This window comes from Ailuropoda melanoleuca, chromosome 6, assembly GCF_002007445.2.
Source record: "Ailuropoda melanoleuca isolate Jingjing chromosome 6, ASM200744v2, whole genome shotgun sequence".
Taxonomy (NCBI): Eukaryota; Metazoa; Chordata; class Mammalia; order Carnivora; family Ursidae; genus Ailuropoda; species Ailuropoda melanoleuca.
Genome location: NC_048223.1, coordinates 107,228,241 through 107,255,569, shown reverse-complemented (window position 1 = coordinate 107,255,569; position 27,329 = coordinate 107,228,241). Strand labels below are relative to the sequence as shown.

At 44.1% G+C, this 27,329-nt stretch overlaps 1 protein-coding gene across 1 annotated transcript in view; it reads left to right on the top strand.

The window, feature by feature from the left end:
* Positions 1-17,630, top strand: part of SORCS1 (sortilin related VPS10 domain containing receptor 1) — a 518,641-nt gene extending 501,011 nt beyond the window's left edge. Inside the window, 3 exon segments of the mRNA XM_034663251.1 lie at positions 12,124-12,229; positions 12,352-12,512; positions 14,040-17,630. Coding sequence (XP_034519142.1) covers positions 12,124-12,229; positions 12,352-12,512; positions 14,040-14,047 — 275 coding nt within the window. The 3' untranslated portion in view covers positions 14,048-17,630.
* Positions 17,631-27,329: the final 9,699 nt, after the last annotated feature.

Genomic DNA, 27,329 nt, shown 5'->3' with positions numbered 1-27,329 from the left:
GAGAAGAATGAAGGTACGTGGGGAAGAGAGGAAACAGTGAGGAAGAGTATTTGATGCCGAACGTCTACCTCACTCCCTTTCCCTTCTTTTCATCCCTCCTGCAGACGTGAGGACATAAAAAATAAAAAAATAAATAAATAAATAAATAAATAAATAAAGGAAAAAGGACCACTGTTGCAACATTTCCTGTCTCCTAAGCAGGATTGCTAATACCTTCCCAGGGACCATTACGGCACGCTGCTGCAGTCCATTAATTGCCCAGCAGATGTTCGGCAGCCTTCTTTTAAAAATGTGTGAGCCAGAGTGTGCTGCTAGTGAGAGAGGCGGTACATAAATTGGTTTGTCTCCGAGGAAAAAGGGCTGTCTCCTTTCAGGAATTTACTGACCTTATTTTGTTTTTCAAATTCAGTTCCCTGTTTGCTTTTATGGGAACACCAGGTAAGCACTTCTAAGTCTGGCTGTCACTAGAGACCAGATTGAGGTCGTTCGCCCCATGTTCTACCCGGGAGTTCATTAGCTTTGGTATCTACCCAGAGCTCAACTTTGAACACAGTCCTTGTTTTGTTCTTAGTGATTCCTGTACTTCTCCCTTTCTCTTCAGTTCCTCTTGAGAGCTCAGCCACTCATGATGACTATGTTTCTGAATTCTCTTTGTGGAAAAAAAGGGGTTTGAAATAACATGGGAATAGGGCAAGAATGAGAAGCTGTTAAGGAGAAGTTGAGGGAGGCCTATGACCAGAGTAGTTCTTTTCGGCTTTTGGGATCTGGAAGCATCCGTGTTTAGGGGACAAAGGCCGTGATGTTACAGAGCTCAGAGAGTGGGAAAAAGGAGTAGAAATCGATCAGGCTGGGTCCTGGACTAGAAACACTGGTGTTTTGACTGAAGCGTACTTTTGGTCATGCTGTTCCCAAGCAGAATGTTCCTCCCCAGTTTGCCACCTCTCTCCATTTCCTGTCTCTTTGTATTTTAAGACTCAACTCAATGCCAGCATTTGCATGGTGTCTTTCTAGAGACTTTACTAGAAAAAAGTGCTTTTCCTACTTTTACTTTTATTGTCATCTGTCCCTTCTCTGAACTCACATGGATTTTTAAAACCTGTGTTTGTCTGATGATGATGATGATGATGGTAACCATTTACCCAGCAGAGAACTTGCACATATCGGGTGCTAGTAACTATGGGTTTTATAAATAATTAGATGTGTAATCAATCTATAATCACTAGAGATGTATTCGAAATCCCGTTCCCTCCGTTGACCTTTGGGTTCAGTTGATTCAGTTGTGAACTTGTGCAACGGGATGCTGTTTTTTTTTTTTACCAAACAACTGGTGAGGGGAGCCTTGCCTTCATGTATCCAACAAGCATCTGAGGAAAATGCATCTCAGCGTTTTTCTTATGTCAGGTATCCCTTCGGGAAGTATTATAATTGTTTATATACACATTGTGGGAAATGAGTAGGTTGAAGAAAACTTAGAGTTCTTTGTCTTGGAACAAGAGAACCTAGAGATGGAGTGAGAAGGAGGGCTATTCCTGAAGGAGACTGCAGCAGGTCTGCGTTATCAGCCTTTATTTCCCTGCCCTGGCCACTGGCAGGAGTGTTTCCCCACGTGGGAGAGCAGCCTCGCTTCATGGCAGAGCTCAGGGTCAACACCTTAGACTGCACTCTCCTGACCTTATCAAACCAGACCTTCTTCACACCTTTTATGACATCTCCCTGGAGCTCTCTCTCATCCATAGTTTTACACTGGCCTTTGATTTTTTTGTTTGTTTATATTGTTTTTATTTATCTATACTCTTCCATATTTTAAGAGCTATGATATCATCCTAGGGATTTTTTCCAGTAAGATTCTCAGGAAGGCTTCAAATCTGATGCAGAGCATTTGACCTCTGCAGGTACTTACGGAAAAACAAACCTAAGCTGTTAAGAAAATACCCTTGAAATGCCAGTAGTTTTCTCATTGCCCCTAGTAACTTGGAATTTACTCAAGGGGGAAGTCCGTTTCAGATTTATCCTTTTATTCTTCACACAACTCTGTGCCTTACTTTGCAATTATGCCTTCAAAACTCTGGTTCATCTGGGGATGTGAGATGAGCTAGGACCCTCACTCCACACTGGCTCGACCTGAGGCACGAAAATGATTTGCATGAAACTTTACTAATTCTAAGTAAAGAAGATGAAGAATATTCCATGCAGAAGGCTCAAGAAAGATGAGCCTTAACGTTGACTATGAGCTCACCAAAGAAAGAGAACATAAGCATGCTGTATTGAAGCATTGACGGCCTATGTTGAGCAGAGGCAGGGCAAGGTGATGTGTGGTTTCTGTACAAAATGATGCATAGTTTGGCTTGGTTTGGGGTATCTTGATATATATCCTTGAATATTCCTAATTGGTGTATCTCATGAAGGTGAAATTATGAGCCAAGGAAAGAGAGAGGGATAAATTCAGGGAAATCAAACCTGCCATTATTTGATACTCCATTTATATTATAAACTGTTATTCATCGTGCACGCAGACTAATGTGACAACTCTCATTGATGCATCCTTGAAATTACAAAGTATGATGAATACGGAAAAGGAAAGGAGGGGCAGATGGAAGGATTTTTTAAATAATAAATTTGGGCAACAGTCAATAATCCTTTCTCTTTTCAGCAAAGTATTTATGGATTTTACAAGAGGCAAGAGATGGTTATTTATTGGATAGAGGTGGAGACCTAGAAGTTGCCACAGATTAGTGGTTCATGTTGGATTTGATGTCATAAAGCATAGGAGTGGAAAACCCCAACTCGAGGCTGGAAATTAGAGCTTAAAACTCAACTAAGCCCAGGAGCAGACTGCACATTCAACTCAGAGCTTTGATTTACCACCTTTCAGCAGGTTCCTGGGTAGGAGGGGTCTGCTGATAGTGGATAGATCAAAGCCCTAATTGCTGGTCCAAACCTTTCAAGCTACGTCACACCCTGTACCTTTGTTGCTGTGAGGACCCATGGTCATGAGTAAATTTGGCGATTATATTTGAGAGTGGGAGTGGGGGAAAGTAACTTAAAAATGTGTCGATTCTTTCANGTAACTTAAAAATGTGTCGGTTCTTTCAAGGTAGAAGAGGTAAGGCTCTGCATGAGAGTGGAAGTTACTCAGCCGCAAGCAAGGGGTGACACTGGCATCTTATTGGAAAACACAACACCTCACTAGATTGATTCACGCTAGATTACAAACAACAGCACTACGGGGATGATTTGCATTTCACAGGAGTGATTTATTAGATAAATAAACTGAAATTTAGGTGGTAGGAGCTGCTCCGTAGAGGACCTAGAAGGCGTAGAAGGGCTGGAACTGATCCTTCCCTCAAAACAGGCATGATTGGAAAGACTCCATACAAGCCAGTATAGACTACCCCAGTGATAAAGCAGCTCTTCTTGACCCCGCTCTACGTTGCGATGATTTCGGCAGCTTCACAAAAATAGAGATTTTTCAGGACTCCCTGCACGTACCCTGAATCCGAATCCCAAAGAGTGATACCTGGAAATCTGCATTTTTAACAATTTCCCCCAATGATGCGTATACAGCCAGGCCTGTCCCCAGGCTCACCAAGCACTCCAGTAGAACATTGCACAGACACAACTCCACCTGCATAACGAGGGGAGGTGCGCACATGCATGTCTATCACCAGCAGTAAATCTGATTTACAGCTCAGGGCATCCACTAAAATAGAGGCATGCATTAAAAAAGAAGGGTCTGTGATATTAAATGTAGGAAGAAATTAGTAATAAACATTAAAATCTAATTTTTCTGCATATCTGGAGCCAACCTAATTGGCAGAATGGGTAGATGACAGTGGGAGGAAGGGGAAAAAAAAATAGAACATGTCTCTCAACCTGAGATCTACTCTATCCGTAATCTAGATGAATGGCAAAGGCCAGCCAAGAGCTGTGGCCGTGAGGCAGTTGAAAAATGATTAAAGTGTGAACTAGAATCTTAGTGGCAGATGTAATTGAAGAGCCATGAGTTTTATGAAAGTTGAACAAATTATATTATCTAGATGCTATTAATGTGCTAGTGTGAGGAGAAAATGATACACCGGCCTCTCACTGTGGTTTTGCATGTGTTAGACAATCAGGGTGCTCTTCCAAAATTTTGGATACATATGATAAAAAATGTGACAGGTTAATATTTCTCAAAGGAAGAGCCTCAAATTCCAGGTTGAATAAAAAAGAAAATTTAATACGTAGTAACCTCTCACCCCCTCCTGTCTGTCTAGCAGTCACCTGATTTAAGCTGTTGGGTTTAGAAAAGCTGTCCTTTGTCAAGGGTATATGTGGGTTTTTAATAAAACCATTATCTTGTGTGATCTTGTCCCTCCATGGTTGCTGCTGACTGGTTCAATTTCTTTCCTTTTTTTTTTTTCCCTTGGTGTTATAAAAAGATATTATCACAGAGATATTAGAGAATTAATATTTCCGGGCTTCAGTTGCTACCCTTGGATATGTTATGAGGAAATGTGGGAGGGGATGAGGAACCAGAATTTCAGCCTAGGTCAGGATACATCATGAATTCTGCCTGACAGTTTCACATTGAGAAAGATCCTTTCCACTTGAAGGCAGAATTAGCATTAGTCAAGAAGCTTTAGGAAATACAATATAATCTAAGCCACATCATTATGGATGCAGATGCCACATTGTGGAGTTGTGGGGCTCTGAACTGTAAAGTGAAATAAATTGTTGCAATAACATTTTCCATTTAGGGATGAAATTAGTACTAGTAAAATTCTTCCATAGCCAATAAATTCATCTGTCCCTTTAGTCTCTGGTTGCCTTGTTATCTACACAGTTATCATTTATAAGTCTTTGTGAATAAAGTCATCCTAGTAGTATTTTTCCTTCTACTTTTTTGCCCCAGAGATAGATAGATAGATAGATAGATAGATAGATAGATAGATAGATTTTTTTTTTCCCTCTGCAAATATTTAGGCTGTTTCACATCATGTGGATCCATTGGCTTTCGAAAACTACTAAGCCATTATGGTGTTATGGCAGGTAAAAACAGGTGCCAAGAGATCTAAACATACCCCTTTCCCCAATGCAGTTACATGAAGGTGGTACTTTCATAAATATACCAGGGGCCAGCCCTGAAGTTGCTCTTTAGCTTTTCATAGGTCCTTTCTTCATCGTTTTTTTCCTAAGATGTTCTGGGCCCATTAAAAAGCCTTAAATATCTACATGATAACTGGCCTGAGTTGGCCCAGCCTGAGGGTGGTCCTAAAAACTCTTGGGTGGAAATGGTCAAGGGGGAGTGGTCCAGATGAACCATTCAGAGACAGGGTACAAGCCTGCATCACGTTGGAAATAGGTAGAAGTAATAAGTAGCTAGGATCCATGAGATACATTTCCCCAATGGGAAGGCAAGGCACATAGTCTAGAGAAATTGGCAGGAAACAGAAGGCAGGAGAACACATATAAAAGACAAAGAAGACACCAGAACCTAGGACAAGCTATCCTTTAGACACTAAGCTTCTTGTATCTAGAGTGACGAGGACTATTCTGGATTATATCTGTAGTGTATGCATAAACTTATATAGACTCCTTTTCATTAGTAGAGTGTTTTGGTTCAGAAGAGGATAGTTAGGATTATCTTACATATATCCTACCACCCTGCCAGTGGGGGCAGAGGTTCATAGCAAGAATTGAGTAATGTAGAGCCCAAACATAAGAATTGCTAATTGGATGTTTAACCGGTTGAAAAAGAAGAGTTTTGAATAGAGAAGCTATTAGTAAGCTATTGCCATGTAACAAAGACCACCCAGAAATTCATTGGCTTAACAGTGAGCATTTATTATTGCTGTTGAGTCTATGAATCAGTTGGATGGTCCTGGTTTTATCTGTGCTCATTGTGCGTCTGCAGTCAGCTATGGATCATTAGGTAGGGTGTTCTAGTGGTCTTAGCTGGGCTGCCCCAGGTGTTGGGTGTCTGCTGGCTCTAGGCTGCTCTAGAAAAGCCTTGATTAGGATAATTACAGTCTCCTCCAGTGGTCTGTCATGCTGTATCAGGCTACTCTGGATGTGTTCAAACATGACAATGACAGGATTCCACGAGAGAGAGCAAAAGTGCAGAGGCCTTGAAGCTCACAGTTGTCACACCCTCATTCCCTTTTCATTCCACAGCCGTGTGATGTTGTAGCCCTAGCCCAGGTTCAAGGGATGAGGAAACAGATTTCACCTCTTGGTGCGAAAAGCTTCAAACTCAAACTGTAGAAGGCTTGGACCGAGAGAGAGGTAGAGAACTGACCCAGCAATGCAATCAATCTCCACAAGGCTGAACACTCTCTTAGGGGCAACTTGAAATGCATTTAGGTCATCTATCAGGATCTCCTGAAGTCATAACCAGATTAGGCTATTATTAGCAATCAAGGGCTGTGTTTTTGTTTTGTTTTACTTTTAGTGACCCAGAGAATATAAATGTCGGGCACGCTCCAAAGATAAGGACTCCATGCTTTAGGAATGATAGTTGGTGGGGCCTAACATGCAGTGCTCTCAAACCGGTATGCATAACAATGACATTTGTAGCGTGTTACATGTACAGATTTCTGGGACTGATTCTCAGAGACATAATTTTTTTTTTTTCAAGTGAAGCCTAAGAGACTGCATTTTCACACATTCTCCAGGTGATTCTGATTCAGGTAGTCTGTAAACTTCTACTTTGAGAAACACTTTCCAAAGTAAGCAGGATGTCTTGTTGACTTTCAACCGTAGAAAACCAAAATGCGTCTTTCCCTTGCTGTCTGTCAGTTACAGTGATAAGTTTGGTCTTTGAGGTACTCAGGGTTGTCATTACTTAGCCAAGTGACCTAAACTCCGTGACTGGATGTTCTGGAAGACTCATCTTCAGTTTAAAACACTGCTCCACTAGTCAGTAGAGCTTCCCAGGAATTCTCACACTGTTTGGCCCATAGGCCTGCAGGATCAGGGCTTGATCCCAGTAGGGTATGACAATCCTTAAGACTCTCATGATTGGGTTTAGATTTGAACTGACAGAAAGGCCTGTTGGTCAAGAAAAGAGTGCTTTGTAGGGGCGCCTAGGTGGCTCAGTCATTAAGCGTCTGCCTTCAGCTCAGGTCATGATCCCAGGGTTCTGGGATCAAGCCCCACATCGGGCTCCCTGCTGAACAGGGAGTCTGCTTCTCCCTCTGCTGCTCCCCCTGCTTGTGTTCCCTCACTCTCTGTGTCTCTCTCTGTCAAATAAATAAAATCTTAAAAAAAAATTTTTTTTTAAGAAAAGAGTGCTTTGTAAATGAAAACCTTTTGCTCTTTTTGTTTTCTTTTTTATTTAAAGATGTTATTTATCTATTTATTTATTTGAGACAGAGAGAGAGAGAGAGAGAGAGAGAACAAGCAGGGGGAGGGCAGGAGGGAGAGAGAAGCAGACTCCCCACTGAGCAGGGAGTCCGATGTGGGGCTTGATCCCAGGACCTGGATATCATGACCTGAGCCAAAGGCAGACACTTAACCAACTGAGCCACCCAGGCGCCGCACTCTTTCTGTTTTCTAAATAAATTCTGTCGGTGCCATTCCCATATCACTTTAATTTCTGGAAAAGAGATTTCAGACCACATGGATTATATAACTAAAGCCCAGTGTAGTTCTGCTTCGGAGGCAAGAGAGTCAAAAAGAATTTCAAGATGTGGCACACTTGCTTTTGTAAGTTCCTCGGCTGCACTAACTTCTGGATTAGAACTGTAGAAATGAATTAGAATTGTAGTTCAACGTCCTTAGTGCAGATAGAAATTCTCCAAGAAAGTCCTTTTGCTCGAATGAGAGTGAACGCAAAGAACATAGTTTCACCAGCTGATGCCACCATTTTGTTGACTTTGCAGCTTGGAAATAAACCAAATAAAGGGGCAAGGCTGCAGCAAAAGGGAAAGTGGTACCCAGGGTAAAGCTTTTCCTCAAGGATGTTGTGTGGGACGTTGGTCTGCAAAGGGGCTGTGGCCATATGAGTCTGGGAAACACTATGGTAGAGTTAAATTAGTTTCTCTCCTGCAGGACTGCTGTGAACTTTTTTTTTTAAGATGTATGTATTTATTTTAGAGGTTGGGGAGGAGCAGAGGGAAAGGAAGGGAGATAATCACAAGCATGCTCCACACCCATTGCAGAGCCTGAGGCAGAGCTTGATCCCACAACCCTGAGATCATGACTTTAGCCAAAACGAAGAGTCGCACACCCAGCTGACTGAGCCACCCAGGTGCCCTACGACTGCTGTGAAGTTTCAGTTACTGATGAGCATTGCAAATCTCCAAGATGGAGAATACTGTATATACTATTTCCCAAAATTATCTAACCATATAACCCTTTTGTCATCTTTTGGGGCTTATTTTCTGTAGAGTACAATAGCAATGATATGAAAATGTTACAAATACTGAGCATGTCCTATGTGCTGGACACTATGCCAAGTGCTGTAAAGATCCCGTCTTGTTTTATTCTCACAACTTTCTAGAACAAGCACTTAGTGTTATCTCCATTATGCAGATGACGAAACTGAGGTTCAGTTTCAGTCATAAGTGGCAGACTCAACATCTGCTTCTCAAAAGGCACCATATCAATTTCTTGACCCCAGACATGGAGTTCTGAGATTGCTCTCGTGGCCACAGGCTCTGAGCATTTATTTATATATATATACCAGTTGCTTTTCACAGGAAGACTGTTTTCCTTACGGTAAGCAGTGCTGTTTCTATAATCAACCTAGATCCTCATGAATAAAACATACTAATTCAGTGCATTTCTCAGTCCTCCCAGGATTTCTGAATCAGTGTGTGCCAGCACCCACACTTAGAAATGTGAAGTTAGTGGCACCCGGGTGGCTTCGTCAGTTAAGTGTCCCAACTCTTGATTTTGGCTCCAGGTCATGATATCAGGGTTGTAAGGATCGATCCCCACATCCAGCTCTGCGCTGGGCATGGGGCCTGCTGAAGAGTCTCTCCCCCCCCAACTCCCTCTCTTAAAAATTACAAAAAGAAGAAAGAAATGTGGAGTCACACACAGTACTGACGTATCCACGCTTTACTCTGTATGGATAATGACAAGTAAACTGCTCAGCATTTTCCTTCACCTTCTACCTTGTTTAGGCTGCAACTGGAGAGGGATTAATTTATGCTAATTCCACACAACAAGCTAAAGCCCATTTATCACAAGTTTCCATTCCTCAGCAGAATACACTCGAACGCACCTAAGTGTCGGGCACACGAAGATAACGCAGCTGCTGCTGTATGTGCAGCAGTAATAGGCCCGTTTCTATTCAGGGGCAGGTCAGCGAGCAGCCCCGCGGAACGAGCACGCAGGGCAGTGGCGTCGTCGGCTCTCTCCCTGCTCTGTCTGCTGCTGCCCGCCTGCCCGCCCCTGAGCCTGAGCAATGCAGAGGTGGGGGAGCAGACGGCCGCGCTGTAGATCTCAGAATACAGAAGCTCATTTTCCCAAAATACTATGCTAATTACTTACCAGTGCTAATGCAGCTTGTGTACAAATGATGTTTTAAGTAGGAACGATTTAGAATTGTATGATAGAAACTTATGATGTGGAGAAAGAGGATGAGAAAGGGAAGAGAAGGGAAATTGTGTGTGTGTGTGTGTGTGTGTGTGTGTGTGTGTTTGCCTTCTCTTTTAGCAAGAGCCTGGCCAAAGCAATTTCCTCCTTTACTTTTCCATTTATTTCAAATGCCAACCCTTTCAAGCAGGCTTAGTATCCCTCCTGGTTACTCCATAGCGCCGATCTCTGCTTATTCTGAAAGAGCGTGCAGCTAGGAATTGCAAGTTTAGCTAATAAAGCTGACCTGCCTCTAACCATCCTAAACAGAGAGGCCCTCCCTCCGTCTGCATTTGTTCCCTGCCAAGCTAAGGGTTTGCGTTCGAAGATTACCTATAAAATATCTTCCCCTTTTTATTCCCTGGCATGTGATAACAGTATTGTGATAATGTCAGGAGAGAGAATGACCTAATCTCTTAGAGTTACAGATGGAATTACATGATGGCTAAGATTTGCTTGAGAATAATCCAGCGGTTGGGGTTGTGAGGACTGGATGGGGATAAAAATAAAAGAATATTGTCTGTGGGTTGATGTTTGTGCTAGGTACCTTCCTCTACGCACAGGTACCGTACACATACATGCATGTGTATGGATGTGCACATGCGTGTCACCCAACTGGAAGAGTGTAGGCTTTATGATTCTAATTAGTCCTTTTAAGACTTGATAATTTTTTAACTTGGGTCACTTAATTTGCTTCTTTGCACTATAGTTTTCAGCCTAGTCCCCACTCTCAGAAACGTATTTTTAAATTTCCAGTATCTTCCACTGAACTTAGCTCCATGTGTGCGTTTGTGGTGGGACCTGGGTTCAAGTCTTTGTTCTTCCACTTCCTAGGTTCAAGTCCTTTGGAAGGATATTAACCAGTGAGAGCCTCACTGTTCGCATCTCTTCAGCAGAGGTCGCAGCCCTGCCTTCTGTTTGTGGAAGTCAGTTTTGATAATGTCTATGAAAAATGGCAGGTGTCCCCTTCCCCGGTGACATCCTGCCAATCATGGTGTGAGTTCTGAAGTATTTCTGGGCTCCTTTGCTGATGGCACTGTGTTGGCCTAAGTAAACGGAAGATACTTCTATTTTCTCATTTTGACCTGGAAGCACATATGCCTTGGGTATCTGCCTGCGGCCTCCTCACACACAGACTCACCCGCGGGCCCTGCATGGCGTAAGCGCTGCTTGATGTGGGAGAGAGAGAAGCACAGGGGTTGCTTAATTTTCCTGCTTCCTAAAAGCCGATTCTACTACTAAAACAGCTAAACCTGTTTTCTGAGAAAGACGGTTTGACCTGTATCCCAGAAAAACGATGTGGCGTCTGGTACGTGCTCTCCAGTTGCGTCAAGTGGCTGGAGCGTAACCTGACAATAACCAGGCAGAGCAGAAGCAGCCTCAAGTCTTGCTGGGGTCCTTCAGTACACAGGCACCGCTTCTTGACCTTTTGCACCCAGGGGACCGGAACATTGCCTTCTTGGCTCTCAACGGAGAAAAGCCACAGAAAATGGTGCTTGAAAGTCGCCTTTCTGAGTATCAGACTTTACTTAAATGGGGGAAGGTCAAGTTCAGCATCCAGGCCTTCTGAGGTGCATATGCGGCTTGCCTTTTATGCTTCAGCTGCGCTATTTTTGCAACATGTCAGTTTTTTGAGAGGGTAAAAAGTAATTGCAAACAAAGTCCTTAAAGCAGCACAGATTTGACCCCAAGATTGAGGAGGACTTGGAGGTGGAGAGAGAAGCTCCCGAGAGGTGCGGTCTGAGGTAAACTCAGGGAGGGACAGCCTTCTGTGGATGCAGAGAGGAGCCCCCCTGTGCATCCGAGAGGCCGGCGCCTCCTGCCACAAGCTGCTGTCAGGGCTTTGGGAAGGCAGCGCGACAACGTGGGGTCGCACACCCCTCCGCTTGCACCACCGTGGCTGTTCTCCTGAGATGCTCACCTAGCCGTCAGTTGCCTGTGTGCCGAAAAGATAAGCGTGCTCCGTTCCCCTCCAGTCCTTCGTCTCACGGGACAGTTGCAGGGACAGGAGCAGATCATTCATAAAAATATTCCTCTTGGTTTTTCTGGTGATGTGCGTTGCTTAGTGAGAGAAAAGCTTGCACTCAAAGTATAGGAAAATTTAATAATTATAGTCTTTTAAATATTGATTAAAAAGGAGAGCAGCAGCAGTAGTAAGAAAGGCTAATACTTATGGAAGACTTCACACGTGTCCAGCACTGTCATCAGTGCTTGCGTACGTGAACTCAGCCGGTGCTCCCACAGACCCTTGTTCTCTCACCACGTAAGCCCATTAAGGTGAAAGCCCTTGCCTAGAATCACGGGCCAGCACGTGGTGGCGCAGGCCTGCCTTCTGAGCCGTCTGGCTCCAGTGCCCGCTGCACTTCCTGAATAGCCCAGCTGGAGCGTTCTGGGGGTCAGGCCAGGCTCCGATGCCCCCCCCCATGCCAGCCATGTGACACACATCTGTGCATAGGGCTCCCGGGGTGTCCTGGGACTCCTGTGTGCCTGCGCGAAGAGCGTCAGCATCTTACGGAGTCAGGCATGCCCGTGACCGTGCCTTGTGTTCTCCCCTAGCCCCACTGGTGGACCTCACTCCGGCCCACAGCGGATCTGCTATGCTGATGCTGCTCTCGGTGGTGTTTGTGGGGCTGGCCGTGTTCGTCATCTACAAGTTTAAAAGGTATGTGGCCCTCCGTCCACATCTCCCCTCCCCCTTCCTCCTCCCTGACAGGTTCGGAAGCACGTGTTGCCGTGATGTACGTCTCCCGTGCATAGCAATGATGCTGTCTGTTAATGTTTTAGGAAGATCCCGGGGATTAATGTTTATGCCCAGATGCAGAATGAGAAAGAACGAGAGATGGTCAGTCGGGTCAGTCACACTGAAAGCAGGGCCCATATCCCTCAGACTGAACTAAGGAGGCCTGGCCAACTGATAGATGAGAAGGTGGGATGCCAGCTCATAGGTAAATGATTCCCGGTAGCCGTCAGCTGCTCGGCCTGGGTAGTCAACGGCTGACTCTGTCTAACCCCTTTCTGGCTTGACGTAACCACTTTCTCCTGCTCTAACATTCCTGAGAGAAACAGCTAAGATGTCTCTTTCCCTGCTTCCTTCCTTTGGAACGAGGGGGAGGGAAAAAGCCTTCTTGCTCCTACGTAGTGTTTTTTTCTCTCTCGTGACTTTATTCCTCCTTTTGCTTTAAAATACGGGGCTTCAAAATGTTTGTGGGCAAAGAGCAGAGCGTTGGCTCTAACAAAGTGCAAGAAGGAGGCCTCAGAGGCTGGATCTGGTGATGTGGATGGAGGGCCGGGCAGGGTAGGGAATGACAGGGTAGGACAGGGCCACCTGGCCTCAAGACAACTTTTCGGAGGGCACATTGCTCTGGAATGCTTGTACAGAAGCGACATCATGAGACAGAATAGAGGAGAGCCAAGCCAATCACCCTGGCATTTTTTCTTTAATTAGCAGGAATCTAAAGACTGCTCCCCCCCTCCCCCCCCAAGGAAACATGGAACCTGAGAATTTTGAGGACAAGAGGCAGAAAGTTTGCAGAACATCCCAGGAGTGAGGTTTCCTGAGAGAGATCCCTGGAGGGTTAGCCTGTTACAGAGCAGATTTCTTCCTCCTGTTTACCTGTCCCCTGGCAGAAGTCTTACAGTGGACCTTATCATGTATCAGTGGAGCGCTCTCTCTCTCTCTCTCTCTCTGCCTGCGAAGTGAGCTGGGAATCCAACAGCTATGTCTGGAGCCTCAGGCTTAATTGCTAAGTCCTACTATTTGTGGCAGAGGAAAATTTCCAGGGAGTTAGACAAACCCGTGGAAGCCACCATTGTGATCCCTGGCTGGCCTTGTTTCCCCCTGTCCGTTGGTGTCAGGACTTGAAGCTGTAATGTTGCCATCTCAAATCCTGCATTGCTGACCAAGAGGGCTGCATTACTAGATAACCATTGGTGCCTCACTCTAATGTCAGAATACCAAACCTTCTAGAAGGCCGCTACCTAAGATTTTTAACCTGTTACTTAGAACGGGGAAGGGGCACCTGAATGGAAACACAGCCCTCTCTTTAAGTGAATGTGGAAGAGTTCGTGGTGGTGCTGGGGGATTTCAGTGCAGTGCCTGGCTTGTCTCAGACGTAATAATACCAGCTGGGGCCACATCTGGGGTCCGGCGTTCACAGCGTGCTTGCTCTGGTTTGGGGAGACAGGGTGATAAATGTGTAATTGCTTTCGGTTCAAAAGAAAAAGGCTTTTCTGTCTTCAAGTCCAGAGAAGTGTTCACCCTGTCTATTTACTTCTAAAGCTTCTAAGTGCATTTCTGTGGGTCATTTGGTTTTCAATCCCACTTCCACGGGGTATGAAGCACAGCGCTGTTGACTTTGTTAAAGTAGCAATCCCTCCTTCACCAGGAGCAACCCCCAGCAAGTTGCACAGTCTCTGACACCTTTCCATTGTCAGTGTCATTAAATGAGTAAGTGTTACACGTTTTCTCTTAGGAGAGTAGCTTTACCCTCCCCTCCCTCCCCTTCTACTCAACCTGGTGACTCATCTCTCCGATTGCAAAGAGCAAGACACGCCACTCCACCTTCAACGCCAAAGCGGGGATCTGCTGGGGCACAATTTGCAATTTAAGGAAAACCCCCAAAGGCTACAGGCGACCTGCTGATCAGGAAAGAATTTCGCTCTTGTCAAGTGCACCATCCTTCATGACCACTAACTTTATGTTTTTTTTCTTTCCTTTGTTGTTCTGTTTCCTATTTTGCCAGGAAGTATTTCCATAGTTGCTGAGAATCAAAGCACAAAAGAAATCCCTACCTATGTAAATGTTTGAATGGAGGACGCCAGTAAAAAACAAAAACAAACAAACAAATAAAATAAAAACAATCAAAATCCAAACAAACAGACAAACAAACAAACACTCACTGCATCTGGACTTTTTAATTCTTCAGACACAGACAACAAGGGTTTTTAGCTTTAAGCCTGTGCATGTGGACAATACCTTGAGAACATGCTTGGAGGGGCAGTGTACAGGTGCTCTATTTTAATGGAAAAACACTCCCCTCCCCCTTTCCTCTTCTCTCTCTTTTTTCTGATCGATCGTGTTTGTAGAAAATTCATAACATATAGAGGCCAAGGAAATCTGCATGTGTTTTTGGAAATATTCTTGGCTCTAGATTTAACAGCTATTTTAGCACTAGAGGCTGATGGGGGGATTAGCCGCCCCAGCCCCTTTCATAAGACACAAAGACATGCACAGGAGTGCGAAACCCTGAGCTGTTTCTCGTCCCACTTTCCGCATTGTCCGTTTCTTTTCTCAGTTAGCTCTGGTAGCTCCGGTGGCCGGCAGTGGCCACGAGGCTGCTTGCAGTTTACATTCTGTGCGGCCACAGGGACGAGGAGAGAGGTGAAGTTCCATCTCCGCAGGCAGGGTAGGGAAGGCAGGCAGCGGGGGCAAGCATGTCAGAAGTGGATCTCTGTTTCCCGTTGTTCACCCCTTCACATCACCAAGGTTTTCCCTCGTAGCTTTCCTACTCTGGCCCCACAACTTACTTAGAAAAGAGAACCCCAGCCACCCATTGTCTGGCCTCCCCTTTGTTTGGTATCCATGTGTGGTCATGAGCTGTTGATGTCTTTGTACCTCTTCCTTCAGCTCTCCAAGTTGTCTTTCAACTCCTCCGACTTTTTCTTCCCAAACATGTTACTGGATTCTAGACATTAACCCCAGTGTTCCCTAAGTACTGGCCTAGCCTCTGCCAGCCCTGCCCCCGCCACCCACACATTCCTGATCTGTCAGCATGCCAGCTTCCCTACACGCTGACCCAGCTGCTCCCTGCCAGGCAGGGCTCGGCTCCATGTCTCCTTTGTCTCCTCCTATAGAACCTGCCTCTTCCAAATAGCCTTGCCTTTTCCCCCCTGGGAACATGCGAAGTGTGTGAAAGGGTTGATGTATGCAAAGCAATTCACACCTGGCCATGTACCCTGGAAAAGAAAGGATACAGATGAATAGTGGTATTCTCACACCTTAACAAAAATCTCGGGTGCAGATTCCAGAATATTCTTGTGAGAAATGTTTTAAACGTGTTACTATGTGGCAGGGCGATTCCTTCTGTAATGGTTGCTATTACCCAGTATTTGTTCTCTCACACTACAGTAAAAATATTTGTAAAATAAAACTTATTTTAACCAGAAGAAGAAGCAGGTTAATGGATTTAATATTTAAGAGTGTCAAAAAGTCTGAGAATATATAGAGGTCTTGTCTTACATTAGGATAAGATTTTGATTATGTAGGACGATCCCAGACATTTCCCAGGTATGCTCTCTGATCTCTGAGTATCATAGTATTGGCAAAGGAAAAATCAGTAGGCTTACAGGGAGGAGGCAGACGTCTAACTGAAGCAGACTGGCTCAGAGCATGAACAATCCCGATTTGCCCGGGGCAATAATGAAAGACGGCCCAGAGAAAGAGGGAAACAAGCGTGTCCCCCAGATGCCCTTGGAGGATTATGAATTAGGCAAAACCCACTCTAAAACATAGGAGAAAGCAGTTTTGAAAAGCACTCAGAGAGAGCAGCCTCCTTCTTGGCCATGTTCCCAGGCCAGTCACAGTTGATAACAGGGTCCCGGTAATACTGGGGGTACCCCAAAGATCCTGGCGATCCCTGCCCTCGTGTAGCTCGGGCAGGGGAAGAGTAGCAAAGCTGCAGTCAGAAGTGAATCAGACAGAAGTTTTTGTGGTTGAGGATGCCCAGGACGAATCTGGGAAATGGATTATGCCTGAGGCAGCCATCTGTTTGTAGAACTCAATTGATCCCCAACCTGCCAGGCTTCCTATCCCACAGGAAACATCCTCATCGATCCGCTTCAGTTGGAGCCTTCCAAGTTTAATCTGGAAGACGAAATGTTTGGAAACCAAAGGAAGCTCACTCAAAACAGCACAGGGAGTCCTCAGAGTTGCAGTTCAATTAATTTTAATTGGAAAATTATGAAAAAGGGAATAACCCTCTTAATCTCGCACAGTGCCTTGCCTAGAGTAGGTATTAAGAAAATTACTTTGTTGAAAGGATAAATGGAAGGATACGTGAGAAGACATAAGGAAAAATGGGCGTGTAAATCCTAATTAAAAATAGAGGTAGACAAGAGATGCCTGGCATCTTGGAAAGCGATCCCAGATGGCCGGCTCTCTACTCAGCATCTCCAGGATCCTCGTGTACCTCTCCTCAAAGCTCCCTCCCACCTGTAGGAGATGAATGAGGCAAGGTACCGCCCAGAGGGGACCTCATTGTTCTTGCGATCCAGCTCCGTGGTTCTCAAAGTGCGGTACCTGCCCTGAGCGGTATCAGCGTCACCTCAGACGTACAGGAAATGAAAATTTGGGGTCCCCCTACTGCAGACCTACTCAATCAGAAACTGTAGGGTGTAGGGCCCAGCAGTCTATTTTTACCAGGTTTTCAGGTTATTGTGATGTACACAGAACTTTGGGAACTACCGCACCCTGCCACTCCAGCTCAATCCCAAAGAGAAGGCAGTGATGAGAGCCTACAAATGGGAGGGACCCAAGTGCCTACCGACTCGCTAACAGCAGGTGCAAACACAATGGGGAGTTTGGTGGGCTTCAGGCCAGAGGAGTGGGTGGGGAGGCATGGTTGTGGAAGGGAAGATTCAGGGCAAGCTAAAAAACTGATATTACAACATTTTACAAAAATCCCAGAAGGCAAACTGTGCACGCTCTACCCTGAACTGCCCAACCAACATTTTCTCCTTTGCCTTATTCCTAATTGGATTCACTGTCCAAAATGCAGAGGTTTGCTTTGCTTTTTTTTCAGAAGTTCCACACAGCAACTTTGAGAGCAATGGGGTATTTGGCAGCTGTTCTGTGTTTTCCAGGATTCCAACTGAGCATTGAAATCCCTCATTTGCCAACTTATTTTTATAGGAAGCCAATTTAAAAAAAAAAAAAAAGAGAAAGTTTTCTTATAGTATCGGAACTACTTCTAATTTTAAAATGACTTTTTTGATGTATTTTTTGTTAAATACTATGTAGTGTAATGTATACTTGCTCTTGTTTATTGCTTTTACAATCATATTTATTAAACAGATAATGTCTCTAAAGTCTTGGCCTCAAGGAGTTTATTTTATCTCAAACCGATCCGTGGCGTTCAGTCTTCGCACGGAAGTGCCCCAACTGTAGGATTTTATAAAGGCTCAGTGTGTGAGAATACAGAAAACACCACAGTCTGAAGGTTCATTTTTTGTTTGTTTGCTTTTTTTTTGTTTTTTGCTAACAAAGGAGCATGCAGTCTACCCCCTGAATTCTACCTGCATTTTAGTTGACTATATAATGTCTGTTGCTTTATTAAATTACTTTATTCTACTTAAAAACCACTACAAACTAATTACTTTGGAATAAGTAAAATGCTTATTATGCTTAGTTCAAAATCAGAAATTAGTAATATGTGACCAACCCATTGAAATTTGTTCAGAATCTCGTAGTTATGGAAGGAGCAAACCTGCCTGTAATGTAATGAGCTGAAACGCGGGGTGTGATAAAGGCTCCAAGGACAGCATAAAAAAGGCCTTGACCTTGAAATTAGGAGGGTGGGGGCACCTGGGTGGCACAGCGGTTGAGCATCTGCCTTCGGCTCAGGGCGTAATCCCAGCGTTGTGGGATCGAGCCCCACATCAGGCTCTTCCGCTATGAGCCTGCTTCTTCCTCTCCCACTCCCCCTGCTTGTGTTCCCTCTCTCGCTGGCTGTCTCTATCACTGTCAAATAAATAAATAAAATCTTTAAAAAAAAAAAAAAAGAAATTAGGAGGGTGGAGTTCTCCTTCCAGCTATGCCCGCTGTGTGACCTTGAGCAAAGCACTTTCCCCTACAAAAGCTTTACTGTCCTCATGCATATAAACTGAAGGAAGAAGGCAACTTCCAGCTTTGGTATTCTGAGTGGGTGAGTCATTCCTGAGAGCCCCATCCAGCTGATTTAAACTCGATGGAAAACAAAGAGGTGGACTGGATCCAAAATCCTCAAGCCTTGTGGCTCGCTTACGTAGGTCACATCTCTTCTTGGGCAACATTTTGCCCTTGTATTTGTAAGGAAGGAGAATCTTCCTCAGCCTTCCAAAGACCCGCCAGGCTCAGAATGGCATTGCCTCACCAGCATAGTCTCTGCATGTCTGAGAATCCCTGTTTCGGGGTGGCCTTGAACCTCTCCTTTCCCACAGGCTAAATCTCCCACCTGACCCTTCACTCTTTGCCAGACCAGAGCCTGTGCTGTGCTTCCCCCTCAGGAGTTTATCTCCTGTTTCACCACAAACAAAGATCATCCCTGGAGATTTCAAACAGAGGAGATTGAACACAGGGAATTTTTTGCTTGAGTAACTGAAGGGCCAAGATGCCAAATGGGGGGAGGTGACACGACGCCAAGATGAGCATCAGTAGGGAGCCTGTGCCTTCCCTGCTGGGAGGTCACAGGGATTCTCACAGCCCAGGACCAGCACCACCAGTTTGACACCGAAATCATGGAGGTTGTGGCTGGCACTTTCTGGAGCCACAGAGGACCCACAGCCGGAGCCAGCCATGCTGCCCAAGCAAAGGCAATGGAGAGAGGGAGCTTGCTGTTCCCCTTGCTCTGGCCCTCCCATCTTCAGCTGAAGCTTCCTGCCAGCCAAGCCCATCCACGAGCCAGTGGGCACTGGACCCTGGGAAATACAAAGCAGAGCAGGGAGCTGTGGGAATGGACTCGAGAGAACATAGGCAGGTGACTGGCACTGCACCCCTTTCAGGTGCAGCCCACATCAAATCCAAACGCTCCCCCAGTCCGAAAGCAATTAGTTAGTCAGGTGCCCCTTTCCCTGTGGCATTCTTTCACCTATTTCCCTTTCAACAACACCTATTTAAACCAGGAATCTGTTTATATGTGCCACCTTTTACCCGTTTCTCACCGAATTCTACACTCCTGTAGGAAAGGGTCTTAATTTTTCATTTCACTCCTTCAGCCTCTCCCATGGGTCATTGCCATTAGGGGGCACCAGATAAATGTTTGCGGAAACTCAACCCTGGATCTTCAGCTTCTTGTGGTGAACAACCTCTGAGTTGCCATTGGTCTGACCGCCCCCCTTACCCAGCAGCACCTCTCATTACAACTTCAATTGGTGTTTGTCAAGAGCCAACACATTCTTGCCCTTCCTCTCTCTTACCACTCAAGCTTCTGTATTCAGATTAATATTAGATATTAACTTAAGTGAAATAATTGTAGTTTAGAAAAAGAAAAAACTGGTTAGAAAATAGTATGAAAAACAAAAGCCTAAGTTTGGTTTCTGAATCATTATGTGTTTACCTATTTCTTAGAAGTTAATAGTATTTTGAAAATGCATGGGAGGCTGACGCTCTTGTCGCAGGGAAAATCCTAAAATAATTCTAGATGGACGTATACAAGGAACTTGGCATTATAGTTTCCATGTGAAACACCAGAAAAGGAATCTTCGGTTGACAAAACACAAATCTGCGTTAATCTCTGTGTGTTGCAGACTTCTTTAGATGATGATAATACAGCTGTGAACCAGGCAGATTATGAGCGTATAATCTAATAGGAACAACGAATAATAAAATGTAACAGATCCAATGCTATCACGCATATAAGATAATTTCAATACATAAAAATAAAACACGGCAGAGAGGACAGTGACCAGGGACGGGGATGAGAGAGGGGGAGTTGGTCCCTGGCTTCTCTGAGATCTAAAAGCTGAAAAGGAACCAGCCATTTGGAGACTCACATGCATTGTCCCAACTTGTTCCACATCAGTCTTGGATCAACTTCAGCCAAAAGACAGTTTTGGACCTCAGCACCACAATTAGAAATGATCCTGAGTTTGAAGCAAAATTAACTTTCACAACGGTCATGTACAGGAATTTCCCTGGAGAACTGTAGATACGGTCAGTCTGTTATGCGGCATACGTGCTCCTAAAAATCACCTGGCAATGCAGAAGAGCACAGTCACAATACGAAGCTTAGGAAAAGAAATGGGGCCAGGACACGGCACACACAAACTTTCTTCTGCGCCCGCTTAATGTGTAATGCGTCAGTGACACATTAAAAAAAGACACAACCCCGTCTTAGTCTATTCTGCTATTACAACACAACAGGAGAGACCGGGTGACTTAAAAATTACAGGAATTTATTTCTCCTGGTTCTGGAGGCTTAGAAGTCCAAGATCAAGGTGCCAGCAGATTCAGAGGACTTGTTTTCCATCTCAGATGTGGCATCTTTTCTGTAAAAGCAGTCATTACCTCCCAGAGGGGCCCCGCCCCCCCAAATACCATCACTTTGGGCGTGAGGTTTTGGACATAACACTTTGGGAGGAGACACAAACATTCAGACCATAGGAAAACCTAATAAAAATGGTGACGCACTTCTATGGTGTTAAAAGGTGAAGAAATAAACAGATAAAACACTGTGAAAAAGACCCGATTGTTGGTTTATAAAAGTGGGCATTAGAGTGCTGATAGCATGTATCGTAAAGTGAGTTATTGTGACATAAGTTATCGTGAAGTGAGTTATGGTAAGGAAGGAGAGTTACCTGAAATCCAACACAAAGTTGTAACACCACATGGATGGTATGACCTGGATCATGTGAGGCAAATGGAGGTAGCTGGTAGATGGTGGAGGGGGTGTGTGCATGTGTGCGTGTGTGTCTGTGTGTGTGGTGGCTGGTGCATAACTGAATCTAGCAGAGTATAGTTTTGTCTGTTCACTTAATGTTTCTTATTGGCAGAATCACACATAAACACGGTGCCAACCGTACCTCCTAATAGCACCAGCATATAATGCTTCACATAAACACACACACACAGAGCAAATGGCGGGGGCTGGCGTAGCCAAATGTTCGCTAAACAACTGGGCAGGATGGTCTCATTGGCCGAGGCCAGGGCACAGAGGCAACACTGACAGCCAGAGGTATAAGCAAACCAAATTCGTAGTGTAACGTCTAGGTCCAAGTACGGGTGTGAATATATATGAACACTAAGTCCAAAGAGCCAAAAGCTTTCACAACTCTAATTCCTAAGCCAAGAGTCCAGAGTTACATAAAAATAAAAGATGTGAATGAGGCCAAAGTATAGAATGAGGAAGTTGTAAATGGAAAATATATTAATGACAATAACAAAGCAGCTAGCATTTTGTAACATTAGTTATGTGTCATATGCAATGCCCTGTATAGTCATCGTCTCATTGAATCCACACAAGTTCCCAAAGTAAGAATGGTTTCCTTCTTTCACATTTGGTGAAAAGAGGGCTCAAAAAGTAAAATGACTCACTCGTGATCACAGGGTAGCAGGTCTGTATGACATCAAAACGTTCACTTTTCCTTCTGTGCAGTGCTTCCTACAAGATGAGCAGTGTTTTAGACTCATCGCTGTGGTTAGTAGGAGGCTGGGTAATTGGCGGTCTGGACTGACCCAAAGGGTGGGTCGAGACTCAAAAGCCAGACAGGCCTGGGGCTTCGACAACTTAGAAATGCTCCTGGATGTGCTCTAAATCAAAGCCTCTCATGTTCTGGCTTAAAGAAAAGAAAGCTGCTCGATACAATGAGGACTGTTTTCTGAACCCTGCAGTGTGCTGCATTTCGGATGGCTCAGAACAAAGCAGACACAGTCATCCTCAGTGACATGCCTGGCCAAGCTGCTGTCTGGAAGAACGCCCAGAAAAGATTCAGTTCTTCCTTCTAGCTCTGCAGTGCTTTCCCCCTGGTTGGGATTGGATGGATGGGGATTTATGGAATTGAATCTCTGGGTATCCAGGGAGGAAGGGTGGACGTAAGTTAGTAAACTGGATCTCTCTCGCACATATGCATTTTATTGGGGGGGGGGGGGGATTGCTAGACTAGCAAGAACAAGGGAAATAACTAACATGAGATGTTTTCCAAAGAAATAAAGTGAAAATGCTCCCAGGAAATCTAGAAGGGCAAGGAATTATTACTGGTTTGTTTGTTTGTTTTTAATACGGCAGACAAATCAGTTCTTCAGTCCTAGTATATCATTCCCAATTTCTAGATGTATTTCCAACTGTGTTATATGCATTGCTTCTTCTTTTTAGCTTCTTAATTTCATGTAATATATGCAAATGTGTTGGGGCTATGGGGCAGGTGGACGTGGCATTTTTAATGCAATGAGGGGGCAATAAGATATAACAGGAGAAGAGAAAAAGGTGAGGTTGTGTGGTATATTTGCTGCGTTATAAGGAATAAATGATTTAAAACATGCAGATGCTTTAAGGTAGTACGTTCATTTAATAATACAGAAGCCTATGTCTGGCAAGTTGCAAGTTGCATGTCCAAGGTCACATAGCCCATCAAGTAGTATAGCCAGAATTTCAACCCAGGACTCCAGAAGGACATGCCCACTCCTCCTTGCACTCTACCTGCCCTCCCCTCCAGTCCTTCTGCAGGTAAGCCACAAACAGGAGATGGTTTAAATGAGAAATTATACGTTCATTCAGGTCCCTGCTCCAAATGTGGCTGTGGGAAAGAGTTTACACAAGGAAAAGAGTTATCATTGTTTTGAAAGCACACATCAAATCTTGTCTCAGCCCTTGCTACTGAGTTACACAAATGAAGACTTCCTCCTTTTGACCTTACTTGATGTGGTACACGGAGAGGATAGGCTGCCTAAGCTCTCCCAGAGGAAAGAAGTGATATTTGCTACTAACTTCGGCAAACAAGTGAGTATAGAGGAAGTGTTTTCCAAATACCAGCACTAAGAAATCTGAAACCCAGGAGCTCACACATCACCCAGAGTACACCATAGGCACAGACATAGCTTAATTCATTGGTGATTGGACTCCTTACCGTGATCCTCATGTGTCTGCAGCTCACTGCAGGGCAAGACCTTCCCCCCTGGAGTAAGAAGTTTCTTGCCATAACTCTCAATGAAGCCTTGTGGCTCTATTAGATACTATGAGCACATGTGACCAAATGTGGTATTGTTTTTGTTTTTTAATGATGAGAATCCATAGTATTACTGTCAATAGGACAAAACTGGTTGGTTGGGGATGTCCTGCTGAGTCATTATGGGAGGTAAGTGGGAAGGAAAAAGAGAGCACGACTGAAAGGACACTGGTAAGGCAGGCCTGACCCAGCGGAATGGCTGTTTCTTGAATGGATTACCCAAAGAGTCATGAAAATTTTAGGTTGTGTTAAGCACACTCCCATAGGTGAAACAGATAGCTGAAGATTCCAGTCAGTGATTCTCCTAGAAGGCAAGCGGTGGCCATGATCCAGGAGGCCCCTGCGTCTCCTCAGCCATTAGTATCGGCCTATTATGAGTAAGACTCCACTGAAACACCTGGGGTTGGGAGGTCGACGAGGTCTGACCCTGAAGGACGGGATGTCAGGAACAAATCAGGATATCTGGGTTCCATGTCAAGTGGGCTGTTAGCTGGACAGAGCGGGGGGCTAGAGTCTAAGCAAAAAGCTGAGGCAAAGGCCAAATACCTAGGCCTGAGCCATGTGGTGGAGACAAGAGACTAGTGGGGATGCAGTAAAAATAAGCATTAAGAGCCAATCCCAAGCACACTAGACCCACAGCTAAAAGCATCACAATTTCTCCCAGACTGAAGAAGTGAGCTGGGACTTCTACTATGTTCTTCAATCCTGATAGTGTTGGTTCTGAGACAAAATGGATTCCACTTGCTCCAGACCTTCTGGGAATGGATTCTCTGGCTATTTCTGGGCTTCTTTGACAGTCTCCCAAAAAGCTACGTGAAGAAAGAGCCGAGTAAATGAGAATAACTGCCCATTTGTTATCAGGCTCAAATGGATTTTGTCTGCACTTTCTTTTCCTGCACGTTCTCCAAGCGATTTGTCTCTCTTTGTCCTTGGCACTGATCTGGGGTCTACCTCCATGTAGTTTTAGGGGACAACAAATAAAGCCTGTGAACATGTAACCAGCTCACCTTCGACTTGTTTTCAGGGTAAGCTTTTTAGTAAACAAGCACATTTGTTTATTCTGTATATGCAGATGTACTCTTTTTGGTAGAATGTGTGGTAGGAAGTTCTTAGGAACAAAACAAAAGCCCCATCAGGCTGGTTTATTAAACATATTACAGTGGCCCACTCTGCATAATTTCAGAGGCCTTACAAATGAGCCTGCCATCCATCCACTCATGGCAAGCAGAGGCAGAAAACTCAGCCTGGTCAAAATTTTCAGCGCTTAGAGGGTAGCTCTATTAAGAGTCAAGTCTGCCAAAACTGCTTTGCTAGAATCATAGACTCAGAATTCTAAAACTGGAAGGGAAATTGAAAAAATCATTCTCTAAGTATTTCTTGAGCGGTAATTGAGTGCTGTGCACCATGCTAGACGATCAACTTGACCAATCACCTCATTTGATCGAGATCCAGCTATTTTCTCATGGATGCATAGCAAGCTATCAGCAGAGCAGACTCATGCACCCAGATTAAGCCCTCTTTTGGATACCACATTGCTAGTTTCTGTTCTTTTCGTCCTCATTTATGCAGAACACAGCCAAGAACCTTGGAATGAAGAGAAGAAGGTCTAGGAGAGGTGAGAAAAAGGACTGCCCTCAAACCCAGGCTTTGAGGGGTGACATGGCCTCTAATCCTTAAAAAACAGAGCATTTGTGTATCCATTCATTTCTTCAACAAACAATCTAACTACTGAACCATAAGACAGTCTCTGAGGCTTGTAGCTTCCAAAGCAACAGCCTTGTTATCAACTAGAGATTTTTTAAAAAGCAATTCTAACCTTTGCTTGCATCTTTCAAGGACCATTATTGGGGAAATGATTCATAACCCTAACAACAATTTTCAAAAGCACTTTTGACATGTCCCAATTTTCTCCTTCTCCTGATTGCTTTGGCGTCTTTCACAGCAAGAAACTGAACTCCTGGTAACTCTTTCTGTAGTCACTCTTCTGGCTTGTACCCATCACCCAGGGCTCTTGAGTGTGGAAGTCAAGTCAGATTGCTGCTTATATCCTGTCTCTGGCCAGATCTCTCCCTGTTCACTTGATTATGCTTTCCAGGTGATCTCTTTTACACAGGTGGATGAGGGGAAGGGAGAGAACATTTATGCTTCCATAAATCTTGCCTCAAAATGATATGTATTAATAGGAGGAAGTAGATCCAGTAGGCTTTGGCAATATGTCAAACATGAGAAATAAGAGATAAAGAGGAGTTAAACAGTAATGCCAGATTTGGAGCTTGGAGAATAATGATGCTATTTGCAAAAGAGGATCTTGGCAAAGATACTGATTTCAGATTTAGATACATTGCATACAAGAGGCAGTAAGGACCCACTGACAGCAGTGGTGAGCTGTTCCAACAGATAATATGAGGGAATTTAAACATGAGAAGTAGACAAAAATATAAAATCCTAGACATCCGGGGCTCTTTAGCAAAGAGGCAATAATCCTAAGTACATCATTACTTAGTTCTGGAAGATGTCTCTATGAACAAAGATGTATAGTCATATTGGTGATCTCCATCACAAAGATGCATTTGTATTATTCAGGGTCTCTTTATGGAGGAAGGGGGTGCCAAGTATAGTATATTTGAGAAAACTCCAGTGACAATTATTAAAAATACATTTTAGCATTTACAGTCATGTGGCTCAGTTATTTTAAACTGAAAAAAAGAAAACCTCACTTATGTAAAACTCCCAATGCCCCAAAGTTGCCACATAAATAAACTAAATGGGGAGTGAGCTTCCTATATTTCAATTATTCTAAAGAAACCAGCAAATCTGGAAGTTTGAGTTGTGAATTGTCTTTTGGTAAACACTGTTCATCCTTATTTTTTTCAGTTCAGGTGTAACCCGTTTTCACCAGGGCCAGCTACTTAGAAATTGCCTAGTAATGTTGGTAAATAGGATTACTAAACTGCATTCCTATCTGTGTGCTTTGAGTCCCTAATATCAGAGCCTCAATTCACAAGTTAGTAATGGATTTTCCTGGCCCTAAATTCAGTGTACTGGGATCAAAATGAATTTGGAGTTAATCTGAATCTCTGTCCTGGCTTTTCCTCTTACTGCCTGTGTGGCATGGGCAAGTAGCTCACTTCATTCCTTGCCTTTCTTCTACTCTCATTTCTTTTCCTTTATTTTCTCTTTAATCCAATTGTACAAAATAAGGTATACAGCAACTTCAAATAAGTCATGTATGATTTAAAAACATAATCTATGGAAAATATTTGGTGCACAGTCTGGTGTGTAGTAAGAACTCAATAGATGCTGGCCAGGAACTCTAGTGATAGTAAGCGGTACTGGCAGCGGTACAGGGCTCCAAATGTTCCTATATCTGGTTATTTCAGGTCATGGATGAGAAACATGGCTTCAATGCAGTATTGTCCTATATTAATCAGAGTTCTCCAGAGAAACAGAACCAATGAGGTATGTAGATGGAGAGAGATTTTAAATTGGCTCATGCGATTGTTGGGGCTGGCAGGTCTGATATTTGCAAGACATACCAGCAGGCTGGAAATTCTGGTGAGTTGATGTTACAGTCTTGACTCATAAAGCAATCTGGAGGCAGAATTTCTTTCTTCTCTGGGAAGCTAGGTCTTTTCTCTCAATGCTTTCAACTGATTGGATGAGGCCCATCCACATTATGGAGATTAATCTGCTTTACTCAAAGTCTACTTATTTCAATGTTAATCATGTCTAAAAAATAACTTTCACAGTGCAGTTGGGATGGGTTTTGACCAAACAGTTGGATACCAGAGACAAATTGACACTTAAAATGAATTACTTGTCACATGTCATCAGTATAACTCCCTAGA